Below are 17,550 nucleotides of genomic sequence, written 5' to 3' on the forward strand. Positions count from 1 at the left end.
CCCCTCCTCCGCGGCCGGGGAGCCTTCCCGTGAATACCTCCCCCAGCCCCAGCACCGGGAACGGACTTAAAAACAACCTCACACCCCAGAACTCTTCAGTGCAAGGAAAGCAGCTTTTGCAACAGTTTTGGTTTTTTTTTTTCCCACTAGCCCACGAGAAAGGCCCCAAAATTGAGAGGAGAGGTAGCTGGTCTGGCAGGAAATTCAGATTATCTAGTCTGCCTTTCTCAGGGGCCAAGAGAAGCAGCACAGGAGGGTGATGAACACCTTCCCCCCTTGCACGGCTGGGGAAAAGCCCGGGTTCTCCTCCTGACCTTGGGCAGCTGAAGGTGGTGCGGCACATACAGCATCCTCCGCGGTTTCACGGTGATGGGGATTGACGAACGAGCCCCTCTTAATCCAAGGAGTTGCCTACTGAGCTTTTCCTTCTGGAAGTTTGGGCTGCTATGGCTGGCCAAATCATTCAAAAACCATTATGGTATTAACACTTGGGCCAAGAGCTCTTTGCTGTGGAGCTGGGGGAAAGAAAAAACCCAAACCCTCTTCCTTGGTCAGACCGTGCTAACCCCAGACCCAGGCAGCATAGCCCAGCTCCAGGGAGGGCTCCTCTTGCTATTGAGGGCTTTGGCACATAGTTGGTGGGGGTTTTCCCCCCTCCTCCAGGCACTCCAGCAGCACAAGGGGAAATGTTGTGGGTTGGTTTTCTATTTTCCTTTTTTTTTTTTTTTAAAAAAAAACCAAAACACATTATAAACCATCTCAAGCCAAATGGAATTTCACGGGGAGAAAAGGCATTTCTCAGCTTGACAGCTTTCTCCTCGCTGAATCCCAGGCCAGCTGCAAAGAACGTGGTTTTTTTTTTTTTTTTTTTAAGAGTTCCCACCAAAAATAACCCCAACACCCAAGTAAGAAGAGCCCCTGGAGTCCAGGCCCCCCAGCCTTCCCAATAACTCAGCGTACCAGAAAGTCTTGGGTAACAAAACAGGGCAGAAACCCATCAGCTCCATTTCTGTCCCAGGAGGAATGTCCTCCGAAACCCCCCAGTTCCCACTGCCGCGGATGCTCTGGCATGTGGATGCAGGGGCAAACAGCTGAAGCCACTGAAACTTTTGCTAAAATAAAGCCCAGATTATATGGAAACCGAAAGAAAGAGCGTTCCGCTGCTCTTCAGCATCTCCACGGCCTCCCAGAGGAACCATGGATATTCGTCACCCCCGAAAAATTAGGCTCTAGCGCTCTTGTTCAGGCACAGAAACACTTTGGAAACCGCACGTGGGTAAGTCAGAACTGACCGGATTTACAAGACTGTGAGGAAATAAACGCTGTTTAGACGGCAGGACAACATCCAGGTCGTTACACTGAAGATAACTCAAAGGCAGCCTTCCCTTCGTCGCTGCCCCAGGGTCTCAACCTGCGGTTCAGACACCCACGGGCTGTTGCTCCACAGACTCAGATCAGCAACAGCCGAGCTCAGAAGACACCACAATAACTTGAATTAATTTTTCATCCCCCCCGCCCCCCCCCGGGCGGTACCCAGAGCCCCAATCCAGGCTGCCTGCCACCCTGCCCGGCCCCCGCGACCACTGAGGAGGTGAGCTCCGACCCCCCGTCTGTCTCCGGAGAGAGACAGCGGATTTAAACCCTATCCTCCGCAGTCCCGGAATGCCGAATTAATAACCGAGAAGCCGGCGACAAGCGAAGCGGCGGGAGGAGGCAGGCACGGATTTATGGAGAGGCAAAGCAGCTCGCAGCCCTTCAGCGACACCAGGCAGCGTCACCGCAATGGCTGAACAGCCACAGACCCTCCTGCCCTCCCTTCGCCGTCCCCCTTCTCCTTTATTCACCCTCTCTGGCTCCGGGAAACATTATAAGCACGAGAAGGCAGCGCCGAGAGCTGGCAGGAACCACGAGCACCCAGCATCCCCCCCCGCCCCCAGCCTCCATCTTCCCAGCAACGCTCCCGGCTCCCTCCAACTGGTTGGGGTTTTTTTGTGGGGTTTTTTTTTTCTTTTTCTTTTAATGCCTTTATTTTCATAGGAGGGAATCATTTGCAATTGAATATTGTAAGAAAGACGATGTTAATAACAATTCAGAATAAAAATGTTTGGGTTTTTTTTTTTTTTTTTTATCATCAGCCTGCTAAGATTTTATGGCAAAAACAGAGAAGCATTTTGCAGCGGAAGAAGAGTCTTTTTCAAAGCCGTGACTTCGAAAAAAGACAGATGCAAAGTAAGGCTTTTTGTGCAATACGGGTGGTGGTAAGAGGACAACACAGAGCAAACCATTTGTGCGAAACCCCAGTTGTTCAAAAGAAAAGAAAGCAGCTTACCCAGAGCTGATCATCCATTCCTGGTGGGTTCTTTTTAATAAAAGCACCATAATACGTAGCGATATTTCGGTGGTGAGAATACTTCTTCAGCATGTTGATTTCTTGTTTGATCTCTTCCTCTTCATCCTGGGGTGAGGCGAAAAGAAAAGAGAAGAAAAACAAAACGGGAGGCACTAAGAGACTGAGCTTCACAGGCCCCCCGTTCCCTTTGTACGTGGGTGAGCTTCCACGCGCCCCCTTTCCGACGGATCTTGCCTGAGTTTCCTTGTGCCATTTTTTACGGGCACTTTTTGCCGCGGAGCCCTGGGAGCCTGAGGTCTGGATTGGAGACTAACGGCTTAAACGTGGGCCCTTGGGCAAAAAGCTAAGGAGGAAACTAACGCTTTTCCACATTCGCCATCGCATTTCTGCACCCTGAACGGGACAGATCTTCAGGCAGCGTGGAAACCAGATGTTTTCCGAACGGTTCAGATCATGGCGCCTCCTCCATAACAGGATCCCAAAGGTGCTGGCAGAGTTTCAGGTGGGCAGCAGCCCTCTCGCATGGGTTAACGACCCACCATTCCCGTGTGCTGCTTCAAACCCTGCAGCACGGTGGGAGCAGAGCCCCGGGAAGCTCCTGAGCAGCTCAGTATCCGCAAGTGTAAGTCCCGGGCAGGAGGGGCTGGCCCGGCAAAGCAAGGTCTGGCCAGGAACTGAGCCCTCGCATGGAGACGTGTTCTCCACCCAGGGGTGCACCAGTGCCAGACTTTGGCATCGCAGCCAAATTACACGTTTTCAGCCGTTTAGACATTCCTCCATCTTTTAAAACTAATTCCTTTATAATTCATAACATAATTTACATCAGTCTCGCATTGCTCCGAAGCTCAACCATACTTGCGTTACACCATCAGCAGCGCATTTCGCACCTCACCCATCAGCACACGCTCCCAGACCCATCGAAGGCCCAGGAGGAGGGTTTTCTAGAAACCACCGCGTGGCAGAAGTGCTCCTGCACTGCGCATCCCAGCCCTCCCACGCGCCGCTCCTGCCCAAGCTGGAAGCAGCAGGAGACGTCTGGGGACACCAGGTGTTACCGGTGGCGGGGTGGCACCAGGGCAGGGACCCGGCAGACGCTGCCTGTCCACAAACTCTGCCAGACTAACTCGGTCCTGGTGACAAGCGCCATTCCCGTGGGCTGTCACGGCCCCTCTCCATCCTGTCTGCAAAGCAGCCGAGGCAGGGGAACTGCGCCGGTACCTGTTTTGATGTCCTACCTCTTTGCTTTCACGACCATCAAACACGCCCTGGTTTTATTTTAAGCTGACCGAATTCCAGCCCGCTGTAATTCCACGGGCTGTGGAGCGGCAGTTAGTGCCTTGATGTCGATGAGCTTTATTATGAAAGGGCTGTTACTTCTTTATTCTTCTTTATTCCCCTTGTGTCCCTCACCCCCTCCATCCTGACTTCAGTTTTACAAATGGGCAAAGGACAAGGCACCCCGGTGACAGCGAAGCTGCAGGAGCAGCTCTTCTTGAAGAGCGATGCTCCCTGACCGGCCGTCACACAACATGGACAGAAAGCCGGCTTTCTTCCCAAACTACCACGGAAAGTGATTTAATGACTACAGTCTTCCAGAGAGAATTCAGGGAAGAACAGCGTGAGGACAAGAGGAACAAATAAAAGAAGCAGCTAGGTGGAGCTTGTATAAATAGACTCCATTTTTGGTAAGAATATGGAGGGCATAAGCACCAAAGAGGATGAGGAACGGGCCCAAACGTTACAAGGAAAACCCAGGGACTATTCTGGAAAACCTTTATCACCTCTTTCCTTCAAGCAGTCAACACAACTTTGCTTGTTTTCATTTGCCCAGGAAACCAGGGAATATAACACTTAGTTTATCGGGCCCCAGAGATTATTATTTTTTTTTTTTATTGAAGCCCTTTGCAACAAAAAAGCAGCTGGATGCTCAATGGTGCAGGGAGCAAGGAGGAGCGGTCAGTGCAAAACCCCACCAGCTCCCCAGCTCTTCAGTCGTCTCCCACCTCATGCCTGGCTCTCTAGGAAGATAAGCCTCTCTAGGAGATAAGCCACAGGGACACGTGGTCTGAGGTTTTACCTCAAGTCCTTCTTCAGGTTGAAGTATTCAAAAGGAGGGGAAAAAACCACTCCAAAACATCAGAGCTGCACCTGGGGTGGCACCAGGACAGGTTGGGGGCTGACCCGCTGGAGAGCAGCTCTGTGCAAAGAGACCTGGGAGTCCTGGTGGACAACAGGATGACCATGAGCCAGCAATGTGCCCTTGTGGCCAAAAAGGCCAATGGCATCCTGGAGTGCATCAAGAAGAGTGTGGCCAGCAGGTCGAGGGAGATCATCCTCCCCCTCTACCCTGCCCTGGTGAGGCCGCACCTGGAGCACTGTGTCCAGTTCTGGGCTCCCCGGTTCAAGAGGGACAGGGAGCTGCTGGAGAGGGTGCAGCAAAGGGCTACCAAGATGATGAGGGGATGGAACACCTCTCTTATGAAGAAAGGCTGAGGGATTTGGGTCTCTTCAGTCTGGAAAAAAGACGGCTGAGGGGGGATCTTATCAATGCTTATCAATACTGAAAGGGTGGGTGTCAGGAGGTTGGGGCCAGGCTCTTTTCAGTGGTGCCCGGGGACAGGACAAGAGGTAATGGGCACAAACTTGGCCATAGGAAGTTCCACCTAAACATGAGGAGGAACTTCTTTGCTGTGAGGGTGGCAGAGCCCTGGCACAGGCTGCCCAGAGAGGTGGTAGAGTCTCCGTCTCTGGAGACATTCCAAACCCGCCTGGACGCGTTCCTGTGCCACCTGCTCTGGGTGACCCTGCTCTGGCAGGGGGTTGGACTGGGTGATCTCCAGAGGTCCCTTCCAACCCTACGATTCTGTGGCACCTGAGGACATGTCTGCATGGCCAGGCTCAGGGGTCTCCAGCCCAACCTCCTGCTCCAAGCAGGACTACTGCCAGCGATCACCACCAGCAAGTCCAGCGAGGAAGGAAGAAAAAGGAATTCTCGCAGTGAGCTGCTGTGACTGCACCAACCCCAAAACCGACAAAACCCACAGACCAGGTTTTGCTGCCATGCTTTGCCTCCGTCAATCAATGCCGTTACATCAATTGCTGGAAGTAGGTCATGCAGCACACAGCAGGACCAGCCCCTGAAAAACGAATCCAAATGCTTAATTCGGAGAGAGTGGCTGCCCAAACTGATCACGTGCTGTAATTTTAGGGCCTCAATGCTGCAATCTTCCCTAAAAGATAATTAGTAAGAGTGCAGACGAGTCAGACAAAGCATCATCGTCAGGAGTCTTTGGGGGTCTAGTGCAAGGCACATGGTCAGGATGAGATGCTGGCTGGGAGCTCACTTAAAACATAGGGGCTTTACACTCCAAAAACTTCCTCCATGAAGCTGCAGGTGGCTACGGTAGGGATGACCGCACTAGTTCTGTTCTCTGTAGGCTGCTGAAAAACACATTGTCATCAGGGACACCCTGGAAAAACAGATGGGATGGAAGATCTGGATAAAACAAAGCAGGGGCAGCACTTGGTGCGTGTCAGGAGTTGGTGAAGGACTGGAGTGGACACAGTGGGGATTACACCAGTAGCCTTCACACTGAGCCTGGACCAGGTGCCAAACATGGCTGTAGACACAATTCAGGCACCAGCTTTGGAAATGACTCCAGAAATGATTCCCGGCACCACTGGAGGCTGGAGGACACGGCTCTAGATCTGACTTCAGCATCAACAGCTAGGAAGCCCAGTCAGTCCCCTACCATGTCACAGGTTTGCTCTGCCTTCACTGTGGTCATCACCCCTCCTGCTCAAGCCTGGTCCTGCTCTCTGAGCAGCTTTCTGTTGGTGACTACGGGCCGGTGGCATCCTTTCAGAGGACATGGAGGTCTCACCTCTCCACCTCAGCCGATCCTGCTACTGCCTGCTCGAAAGCTACTTCTCCACTCAGGCTATACTGGGGTCACTCAAGGCTGAGAAGCCACCACGCAGGGTATTTATTCAATGGGGTAGAAGAAGCAGAAGAGAGCAGAAGTTCGGTTAGGGGTTTTTTCAGAGGAACAACTTGAAAAGTTGTTGAAAAGTTTGCACATTATATATTACAAGAAAAATAGCTGGCACGTTTTAATACAGATAAAAGTAGCTTAAGGGAAAAAAATAATTAAATATCCAAACAACACATCCCAAGCCAAATACCTGATTTACCACCTTGGACGTTCAGAGTCATGAGACCTTGCTTTGGAAGGTAAAAGTTTAGATCAGGGACATCTACTTAAAGACCTGGCTGAAAATATTAGTTGTTGCTCAGCATCAGATCTGGGGTGCTTTTCTCCAACATCTTTCCTTGGAAGTGATGATATTTTAAAACCACCAAACTAAGTGTGGGCTCAGATTTAAGCCCCTGTTTGGCCTCAAAGTAATATTCTGATTTCTCAGCTTAAATTTGTTGCAACCTCAAACTCCCATGAGGATCTCGCTGCCATTCATGCCATGGGATCACGTTTGGTGGGTCTGCCCATTCCCTTAGAGCCTGCTTCCCACAAGAACTGGATAAATGGCATTTGTAGATATTCCAAGTAAACAGAAACAAATCTCATTCACATTTACGGACTTATTTCCATGCATCATTTCACTTGTTAGCACAAAAAAAGAACCTGGATGAAGGTCCTGGAGATATTAACACCACACCACAACTTCTAAGGTATTTCAAAACATACTCCTGAGCCAGCTGGCTGCTTTCACAGCGAGTCGATTCTGTACGTGCTGAACTCCCGAAAGCTAACTAAAAAAGAGTAATTCAAAAAATAAGGTGAGTAGATTGGGAGCGAGTCCTAAATTTTGAAATGTGTTATTCCAGTTAAAAAAAAAAATAATAAAAAAAATAGACAACACACACCAAAACACATTCTTACTCCCAAAGCTGGTATTGTTTATGTAGGCAGGAACTTTGGGAGGTATAATACTGCACGTAAAAAAAATAATATTCAAGGAAAAGCACTTTCGTGTCACCCTCCAAAACGCATCTGTTTAGGCTTTTAGGGATCACAGCAATTCCACTTATTTTTTCTTCTGTGGCCACTGGGAAATGGTGAAACCATTATTTCCCCTAAATCCTGTTATTCATTTAATAACTTGTAAATTCTTGGTTCAAGTTTCAAAAGAGCCACCTCTCTGAGACCAGGGTGGTGCTTTTTCCCCCCGCTCTTTATCAGTAGGATGCACGGGAGTAATTTAGCTTGCGTAGTGAAGTTATTCATAACAACGCCTGCACAAAGTTTTGGTGAACGACAGCTTTTTGGTGAAAAACACGGATCTGAAGAAACTGAAATGCGTTATGAATACACGATCCTGTCGCTACAATTTTCTTCAGATTTTATTAACGCGCTCGAAAGAGCCACTGCTGGAACTGGATGCTGCTTTGTTTCAGCATAAAATTACTTAATCTCCCAAACTCTTCCAGATTCATTTTTCTCTCGCACATTTATTAAAACCAAAACCCCTTAGTGGCACATTTCACATTACGGCAAAGGGGATTTGCTTCCCAGGAACGCAAACCTTCACCAACCCCCACACGTTATCACACCCCGTCCCCTTTCCCCTCTTATCTGTCACTTATGGATGCAGGAGGAGGAGGATACATTACCCCGGTGACGTCCATAACCTTAATAGCAGCAAGCTGGCCCGTTTTAACATGACGACCCTGCAAAAGAAAAGGGAGAAGTCTGTTTGTTTTGCTTGGTGGCAATGTTTTCCTCGCAGCAAACAATATCCTTGCACAACGTCCTCGCCCTGGCAGCATCCGCACACTTTTTTTGGTTTTTTTTTTTGTTTGTTTGTTTTGTTTTTTTTTCAAGAGCATCTTCACAGCAGCCATGATGGGAAAGTAATTCCCTCCCCTTCCTCCTGCCATTACAATTAACTAGTAAAGGGCCTTCGATGCTGTATTTTCCTGGCAAACAAGGGCTGGAAATATCCTTTAATGCTCAGCCATGCAAAAAACCAGCTCGGGGCGTCTCGCGAGCACAGAGCATGACTCGGCTGGAAATGGTCTGCTGGAGCCGTGATGATGGAGATGTGCTGCCACCCACACGGCACCGACTTCAGTCCCCTCGTGTCCCAGTCCCAGCTCTCACAGACCTGGGGACGCCCGAGGGACGTCAAGCCTGTATGGCACCATTATACACTCTGTCTGCTAATTTATTTGTTTGGAAAAAACCTCGGTTAGCAGGCTAGAGGGGTTTTTAAAATGGGATTTGCTTCTCGGCTGTGGAAGTGACCGGCATAAACAGGGAGCATCCATCTAGAGGTGATGCTCGCGAGCCAGCGCGGAAACAGCAACTGAAAAATTAGCAAATCGCTGCAACGAACTGCTTGTTACACAGTGCTCGACTTCATTAATCCTAATAGAAAAATGCCTGGAAGCGACGGGGAAAACTAAAAGAGCCCAAATTGTTTGATGGTGGTCTTAAAACCAAGACATCTGCTCTCAAGCAAGCCAGTTCCCAGCCTTTCCTCCTCTCCCGATGAACGGATCGCCCAACAGCGTATCAAAATTGCTCCCATCAAATCATCCCCCCTCCTCCATTTGAGGACACGTGCTCTGCTTACAAACCGGGCAGAGTCAGAGGAAAAGATGCTTCTTCTCCAGGAAAAGCATCAGACGCTGATCCCAGTAGAAGGGGCAAAGGGAAGCATCCCTGTTCCCAAGTCACTTCTTCCTACGGGACCAGCCCAGGGACCCATCACGTGCGATACGGCGCCGAGGACACGTGGGGAACGGCAGCTCCTGCCCTGCAGCATTGATAATTAATGCACCAAGGACACAACGAAGAGCAGAGCCTGAGAGGGGACAAGCCGCAGCACGGCAGAAAACAGGGAAAAATATGAGCTTTTGCTAAATTACAGGCTCCTCTGGCCCTGCCGCTCCTCACCAGCGTGTTTGTTGATAAGCTGGGGTTTGTGCGCAGGTTTCCCAGCCCTGGAAATGGGAGATGGTCTTTCACACCACCTCTTCTCTGGCAGGACCCCCAGATTACCAGCCATGGGGACCTCTCCCCATCCCCTCAGGTTTCCAAGCACGGCGTTGGGGAGCAAACCCGGGCGCCGGCCGCGGAGCAAGGCGGCATCATCCTCTCCAAATTTATGACTTCACCAGGAAACCAATTCACCCACCAGGGCTCCTCGCTCATTTATTAACACAATTTATATGTCCCGAGCAACCGCACGTTCCAACAACGGAGAAGGAGCTTTAGTTTAAAACGTGCAACATAAACCAAAACAGAATAAAACACGGCCCAGCGGCACCAGGCTGCGGCTGAAGCATCCCCTGGATGGGGCCGTCGGGAAGGAGGGGCGCAGCGCTAGACACCATCAATTCAGACAGCGTGACGTGCAAAAACAAATCCTCCCCTTCCTAAAATCACCCCTGTTTGCTTGGCCAGGCAGCCCCCCCGCAACGTACCAACTCTTTAATTAAAGCCAACAGAGCACCAGCAGAGGGTACGCTCGGACACAACCACGGCACGCTGCATCTTCCACTAAACGGAGAAGGGAGACGAGGCATTTCAAGCCATGTATTTGCTAGTTATATCCACCTTCACCTGACGTATCGCCACCTCGTTTTGTATTTTAAGGAAATAAGCCCTCCTGTGGATGCTTTTGCCAACCTCTAATACCAGTCAAAGGAAAGAGGAGCCCAGCGTGCCCACACCGTCCTTCTCCCAGGGATCTCCCACCGCCCCGTAAACCTCCCAAGTATTTACAGACGAAGGTAAGAACTTAATATTGGGTGAACACGGACCAAACCAAAATAAACTGCTTTGAAATGTATGTTAATGTAAGCCACGAGGGACACTTAGTCACGCAAAAATCAGGCAAAGTACAACGAGTAAGTATTTAGCCTGGGAACTTTAGAACAAAGATTCGCTTTTCGTATAGTTTGTTTGCAATGATGGACTGTTGAGCTTCATCCCAGCAGGTTTCCACCTCCATCCATGGAAACCAGCCGTTTCCTCACCAGCTAACTGTCCCTTTTAATTTAGCATGCCTAGTGCTCAGCATTGAAACTTGCCATGAAACTATTATTTATAGTTGAGAAAAACCAGTTGATTTTCAGCCTACTGCAGGCATTTTTGGTTTTGCAATACGGATATGGACAGGCTGGAGAAAGACACTGAGAACTGAAAGTGACAGAGGCAATACAGGAGTAAAATTAGCATTTGACCCGTACACATTAAGAGATGTCACGGCAGCAACGAGCCCCTTCCACGGCATTAGCCACCAACCACCCCCTGGGCTTTGGCCACGCAGAAGCAAGCACCCGTGCCCAAGGGTTGGGAGCAAGACCAGGAGCACCCCTGCCCCTGAAGTATCTCCAAAGAATCCAGCTGGACCGAGCAGCAGAGCCAAGGCAAGCGGAAATTGTTAATTCATGAGTGGCAAGCGCTACCTTGTCCAGTGCGAATATTGTGCCGACGTAAGGATGCTACCAATGGGGATTGGGGTAGCAAGACCAAGAAAAGCACCAGAAAGCCCCTGTTGCGATATGCTTTTATCCCCCGCGTGTCCTCCACCCATCAAAAAAGTCGGCTTTTTCCTTTAAACCATGGCCGGAGCAGGGGCCTCCACCACAAAGCCACACAACTCCTGCTCCTGGGGTCGCCTCTCTTCCCCCAGAGATGTGGGTCCAAACAGGTAAGACCGCAGGTGCCTTCACTGAAGTTCAACAGAAATTCTTTGCTTTTCCAAAATTCCTCCTTTTTGGTGGCCCCCTGCTTCGGAGCTGGCCCTGGGGATGCTGAAGCTGCCCGGAGGCAAAGCCTTCAGGAGGATGGGACCCTGCCAGGGTAAGGCAGTCACTTCTGAGCCTTCAGACCACGCCATTACCACCACCACTTTTGGTGACAGGAGCGAAGGAAGCTGGGGAGAGCAGCAATCATTGCAGCCACCCTTGCTCTTCTCGCCTCCTGCCTCCTCAATAATCAACACCAACAGCCCTCGGTCATCTGTCTGCCTACCGAAAAGGAGCCGATCTGCTCTTTAGCAATCTGTAACATTTTGTCTTCTCGCCTCCTTTGTCTCCTGGCATTGTTCGGGATTTTTCCGCTTGTCGGTGGTGGGTGAGCTGCTTCCAGCTGCTCGTACACATGAGTGGGAAATGCAAGAGGACCGGCATCCTCAAAAAGCCCAAGCTGCCATGACATCCCACCACCAGCCCCATCCTGTTGTGGGGCTCAAGCTCACGCAGGCCATCGCCTTGGCTTTGGACTTCAGCATGGGTTTACCCTCCTCTTCCTCCCCGCGCACACAGGACAGCAACTGAACCCCCCGAGAAGTTCAAGGAGAAGAAGAGATTTCCAGGAGGCACTTTCACCGCCTCACGCTGGCTATTCACAGTGAGCACCGCAAGGTTTGAAGGACCACTGCCAGCATCACCTGGGGTACGGCTCCCGGAGGTCTCAAATACAAAAATATCCTCCAACATCTCCCTGCTCCTTTCCCCAAAGCAGGATTTGCATCTGGCTACATGATGTCCTGGCCGAACTGCAAGATCTGCTTTCGTCTTCATAAATTCAGCACCGTTACAGACGCTGCGATGGCTGCGACGGCGTAAAACAAATAGGAGGAAATCGGAGCTACTAAAGCATTTTGCCCCTCTCCAGATTTGCCGCCGAGGTTCACGTGGGTATAAACCCACACTTCAGCCTCAAAATTATTCAAGTGTGAACCTCAAAGCTGCCACAGTTTTTAATTAAACATCCATCTGAGCATAAATTCATGCTCCCAATTACTTTCAAAATGTTATATCAACTATCGCTAAGTTGCTAATGTCACATATTAAGACTAATTTCTGCGAATGAGGCAGCCACCACAAGTTTGTCTTCAGAGGTTGTGTTCCTCACACTCCATAAAGCGTAACGGACCAGCACACGATGGGAACATTGGTAAACGCCTTTAAACATCAATTGATGCACTCAAGCATTATATTCACTAAATAAATAAACCTTGGCCTCCGTATCAGCCTTTTTATGTAAAAAACCGCGTACTGTGGCCCAAAATTCAAGTCTGCATTTTAAGGACAGAAAGAAGATGATTGATTGTTGCTTTTTAAAATTTTGCTTGCACAAGCACAGATTTCACAGTTGAGCAAAACCTGCAATTTCTGTACCCAGAAACGTACGCCACCTCATTCGCTTAACTTCTGCCGTCTGCTCCTATTTGTTCAAGGAAAGACATGACCCGCCACCTGCTGCAACCAGTGGGACACAACCAGAATTGTCCCTTTTTTGAGAGGGGCAGAGCTCCCGTCTCCTTCAGCCGGGCAGAGCATCGTCTCTTAAACCTCCCAACCAGGGCAGCCAGCCTCCAACCCCCCATGCATACGTAAACCCCATTTCACGGAGTAACCCTGTCGCAGGTCTGATGCTTTAAAGCAAAACACTTGGGATCCAGCCATTTCGCAATGCCCTTAGTCATGTAACACGTAAATATTAAAGAAGTGGGATTAAGGCCCCGAAGAAATTTCAACGACAACGCCACCCTCACCGCTGAGAAAGTATAACCTGAGGAACATTCCATTTCGTAACGAAACCTCAGTAAAGTCAGACAAATAAAAGTCTCATAAAAGTCTGAATATTACCCCTTTGGCATGACAGAAGCCTCCCAACTGATTTTCTTCTTCTTGGCAGTTAAAATATCAAGCTGACACCAGCAACCCAACGACCACGCTTTCTACTGGCCAACTCCTGCCTCTAAACCGCGCCGTTAATACATCCTCGACACCACCAACTCCAGCACACACGTGTTCTTCCTGCAACAGGAACAGCGTGGGACACCAGAGGTTTTGCCAGGTGAGAAATCATCGTATCAATGCTTATAAATATCTTATCAATGCTTATCAATACTGAAAGGGTGGGTGTCAGGAGGATGGGGCCAGGCTCTTCTCAGTGGTGCCCGGGGACAGGACAAGAGGTAACGGGCACAAACTTGACCATAGCAAGTTCCACCTCAACATGAGGAGGAACTTCTTTACCCTGAGGGTGGCAGAGCCCTGGCACAGGCTGCCCAGAGAGGTGGTGGAGTCTCCGTCTCTGGAGACATTCCAAACCCGCCTGGACGCGTTCCTGTGCCACCTGCTCTGGGTGACCCTGCTCTGGCGGGGGGTTGGACTAGATGATCTCCAGAAGGCCCTTCCAACCCCTGCCATTCTGTGATTCTGTGGTTCATTTTTCTACATCAACATAGCATTTCTGATACGTGCTAGCTACAACAAACTTTTTTGTCAAGCCTTTCTTCTGCAGACACACCAGCAAGGTGTTCTCTGGTGAGTCTCATCTCCTCCGGACTCCGTTTCTACCTCCAAGACCTTCTGCAGCGGAGCTCTCCTGGGATGAGCCGGAACTTCAAGCAGGTGCCTGGTCCAGGCCCTGACAGTTCCTTACTTTCCTGTAGCTCAAGGCAATTCAGGGACTCGGTCCAAGAATTTTTAGCGTGAAGGCACTTTAGCTCTAATGCACCGAAAATTGCATACAATTTTTCCTGGGAGAAGGGACTTTGCCTTCCAACGGGAGCTGTGCATCCAAACCACCATCCTGCAGTAAATTAGACCATTTTATAGCACCCGGAGCGATTTGTTCTCGGCTTTTACAGAGTATAGGCACGTTTATGTACTTTGTTTCCCACTGAAAACAATCTTGAGGGTATCAAAAAAAAACCCTCTCCAACCAGTTTAAGGAGCAAAAATACTTATCGACGGAAAAATAGTCTTACCCCAGTGTGAAAATTCAGCAATATCAAAAAGAAGCTCTTTTTTTTAAATGATGCACTCCAGCTTTGCACTTGGTTCACACGTCTCTTCAAACATACCTGAAATAAACCCACGTCTCTGAGAAGGTAATTAAAACATCAGATACTCTATCAGGTCAGCATAAGAAGAAGTGAGTCATACCACAGGACAGGAGAAAAATGTTTATTTTAACAAAGAGTAAAATATCTCTTTGATTAAAACGCAGCCATCGTGGGCCAAACCTTACTGTTCCTGCCTGCGCTTAACCCCAGCTACTGGCAGGGGGATTTCAAGCCGGTGGGGACTCAGGACTACCCTGGGGACTGGGGACCAGGTCTTCACCCTGGCCAAGAACTTGGCACCACCTCGTTGCCTCGGAGCCAAAAACTGCAGCAAAACCTCTGCCCTTTGCAGCGGGAGCTTCTGCTGCCCTTTTCGAGAGAAACAGCACGACCACGACGGCAGTGCTTTTCCCTCCACCGGCACGTGTTTCCGCCTCTCCATCATTCCTTGCGTACGCCTTGCAAGAGCTTCAGAGCCACCCCATGGCACTAAAGGACATTATTGACTTGATGCAGTTCTTTCCCACCGGGGGCAAACTCCACCTGCTTCTGGGGCTGCCTAAAACACCCTCTGTGTCCCCCCCACCGAGGCCTCAACGCACCCTCTGCAAACGGCATCCTCCCATATACACGGCGTGCCTGAAACTCACGAGCTTTAACACCAGAAATGAAAAAAACTATGGAAAAAGATAAAAAGGTGGATCCAGTCTGACATCTCGTTTGCCATCGAGGTGATGTTTCCAGAGTTTCTCCTCTGTCCTCCTGAGCTCTCCTGCAGAAAGCTGGTTGCTCGCTCGAGCACATCGCTTTCCCTTGGGGTGCTTTCAGAGAGCAGAAGACCTTCACCGAGGAGGACAAGCCCAAGCTTCACTTGTGGCCAATTCTCCCCCACATCTGTCATCTTTTCCAACATTTCAAGAAGCAAAACCCTGGAAAACATTCAAAAAAACCTCCAAGAGAAGCAAAAATAAATAGAGTGGATTATTTTTATATTATTTTTTTTTTTGGGTTCTCCTCAGCTGGGCACTTTTATTAACACTTCAGTTTGGATTGAACAACCAGAGCATAAATCCTCTCCCAGCACAGCCGTCTCTAATTGCACAGGGCCAAGCTAATGCTCTGTGTTGACCGAACAAAGCCGACCTTTGGCCTGAAATATTTCTAATCCTCTGTATCAATCCAAGCTCTGATCGGGGCCGTGCAGCTGGGAGAGCTGCAAGTCCATTACTGCGGCTCCACAATAGGTCTGACGTGAAGTAAAGACGGCCGGATTATTAGATTAACAAGCTAAATTGTTAAATTAGCATATTATTCATCTCCAGAAATAACACGTGCTATAGCATACAGGCGAGGAAGACTACAATCTTATATCCCCTTATATGTACGGGAAACACATCCCTTACACCAATGCTTGCGCTTATGCCGTCCCCTGTCCCTCCTGTACTTCCAAGGAGGCTGGAGACACCAGCCCTTCTCCAGCTCAGGCAGAACTGAGAGGTTTCCCTCTTCCACAGATAAAACCACCAGCGTAAGAGGTCCTAAATCAGCACCAGAGATCCCAAATCCTTCCAGAAGTTTCTGTGGGTGGTTCCTCCAGATGTGGCTCGCACCCCTTCGAATTCCCACCCAGGGAAAACCACTGGTGAGAAAGCACATCCCCCCCTCTCTGCGGCATTGCCACCATCTAACGTCAGCAAACTGGCCATGGCAGGGTGTGGGGGGGTGTCATGGATCTGCTTCACGCTCGCACAAAGGACTGAGCACAGATTTTTGCCCAAAAGGGTTTGAAGCTCCAGGTTTCGAAGAGCTGCGCTTCACTGTCACAAGAAACCTTGTGGCAGACCAGATTTCAAGATGTTGCTGCATCTGGCAGGGCTTCCCCAGGACACAGGAGCCTCCAAAAGTGAGGTCAAAGCCTCGCCAAGAGCAGGTCCGGGCTGGAAGGTGAGGAGATCGAGCCCAACAGCATGGAGCAGGCAGAGACAGAGATCAACACCAGGCAGCAAATACACCAGAAGCGGGTTCAAGGAGCAGCTGCCTACGGAGACCTGAGGCACCAAAGGACTAAGGAGAAATGTTCCTGACAAAGAACAATGTATAAAAAAAAAGAGAAAAAAAAAAAAAAAAGGACAAGCAGTGCTTTAGGAAAATATCCCCAGAGCTGCTCCGCACTGAAGGCACTGGGATTCAAAGAAGCACCGGTGGGATGAAAGAGGAACGGGATGCTGCCGGTTACCCCTGGACCACTTGCCATTTTCCCAGGCCCTCCAGGAGCTCTGCTCTTTGCTCCGACACCCCCAGCACAGGCAGGTGTGACACAGCAGCTCCCAGCATGGGGACAATCCCCACGGTGCTCTGCTCTTCCAAGGGGGGCAGCCCATGGCCTGCAGCCCCCCAGAGCAGGGAAGGCAACGGCCGGTCCCCGGGGTGCTCCTTTATGCCCCACGGGGCACAGCCCGGCCCCCCCACTTTGTCCCCGGCTCCTCTGCTTCCCTGCAAAGTGCACATTTTTTGCAGCTAAAAGAAGGCAGCACAGTCTGTTCCCAGTAACATTAGTTCATGACAGCCATGTTATTACCACCCTTTAACACCCCCACTGTGCTTCTGTTTCACATCGCTGCCTATTCAATGCTGCAGTATTCATAACTAAAATTAAATCTGCGTTTAGGAGACCCACAAGGCACCCTTTCACATCGGCCACATCTCCGGCAGCAGCAGCAGGTTGCTCCTTCCAGTGGGAAGCACTGAGATGTGGAGGCAACGGCGCTGCCCACGTGTGCCCGGACCACCCCGTCCTCTGAAGGGAGACGCTTGGCTCTCAAGGGCGGCCCAAGAAAGACACAGCCTCCTCCGATGGGCCAGCTGAGACCTTCCTCCAGGGCTGGAGAGGGACTTTGTACAAGGGCATGTAGTGATAGGATGAGGGGTGATGGCTTCAAACCAAAAGAGGGGAGATTTAGATTAGATATTAGGAAGAAATTTTTCCCTGTGAGGGCAGTGAGCCCCTGGCCCAGGTTGCCCAGAGAAGCTGTGGCTGCCCCATCCCTGGAGGGGTTCAAGGCCAGGCTGGACGGGGCTTGGAGCAACCTGGGCTGGTGGGAGGTGTCCCTGCCCAGGGCAGGGGGTGGCACTGGATGGGCTTTAAGGTCCCTTCCCACCCAAACCATTCTACGATTCTATGATCCTCACCACTTGACAGGAGACAACCACAAACCTGGCCAGGTCTGTTCTGCAGTGGGGAGCTTTTGCATCTGCAAACATCCATTTTGACGTTCAAGCCCTAAATCCAGGATGACCCCACCAGCTCCCAAGGCACCTGTTCCCTTCACAGGTGAAACTGGCTCTGTGCAGGATACAGGAACGGA

At 50.2% G+C, this 17,550-nt stretch overlaps 1 protein-coding gene across 9 annotated transcripts in view; it reads right to left on the reverse strand.

Annotated features, from left to right (window-relative positions):
• Positions 1 to 17,550, reverse strand: part of TNIK (TRAF2 and NCK interacting kinase) — a 172,622-nt gene that overhangs the window by 74,166 nt on the left and 80,906 nt on the right. For all 9 annotated transcript variants that reach the window (XR_010071710.1, XM_063339462.1, XM_063339464.1 and 6 more), the window contains exons 3-4: positions 7,983 to 8,039; positions 2,330 to 2,455 (exon numbers count right to left, since the gene is read on the reverse strand). Coding sequence is in view for 8 of the 9 variants with exons in the window: in XM_063339462.1 (XP_063195532.1) it covers positions 2,330 to 2,455; positions 7,983 to 8,039 (183 nt within the window). In the remaining variant the exon portion in view is untranslated. The remainder of the gene's footprint in view (positions 1 to 2,329; positions 2,456 to 7,982; positions 8,040 to 17,550) is intronic.

This window comes from Chroicocephalus ridibundus, chromosome 6 (assembly GCF_963924245.1).
Source record: "Chroicocephalus ridibundus chromosome 6, bChrRid1.1, whole genome shotgun sequence".
NCBI lineage: Eukaryota > Metazoa > Chordata > Aves > Charadriiformes > Laridae > Chroicocephalus > Chroicocephalus ridibundus.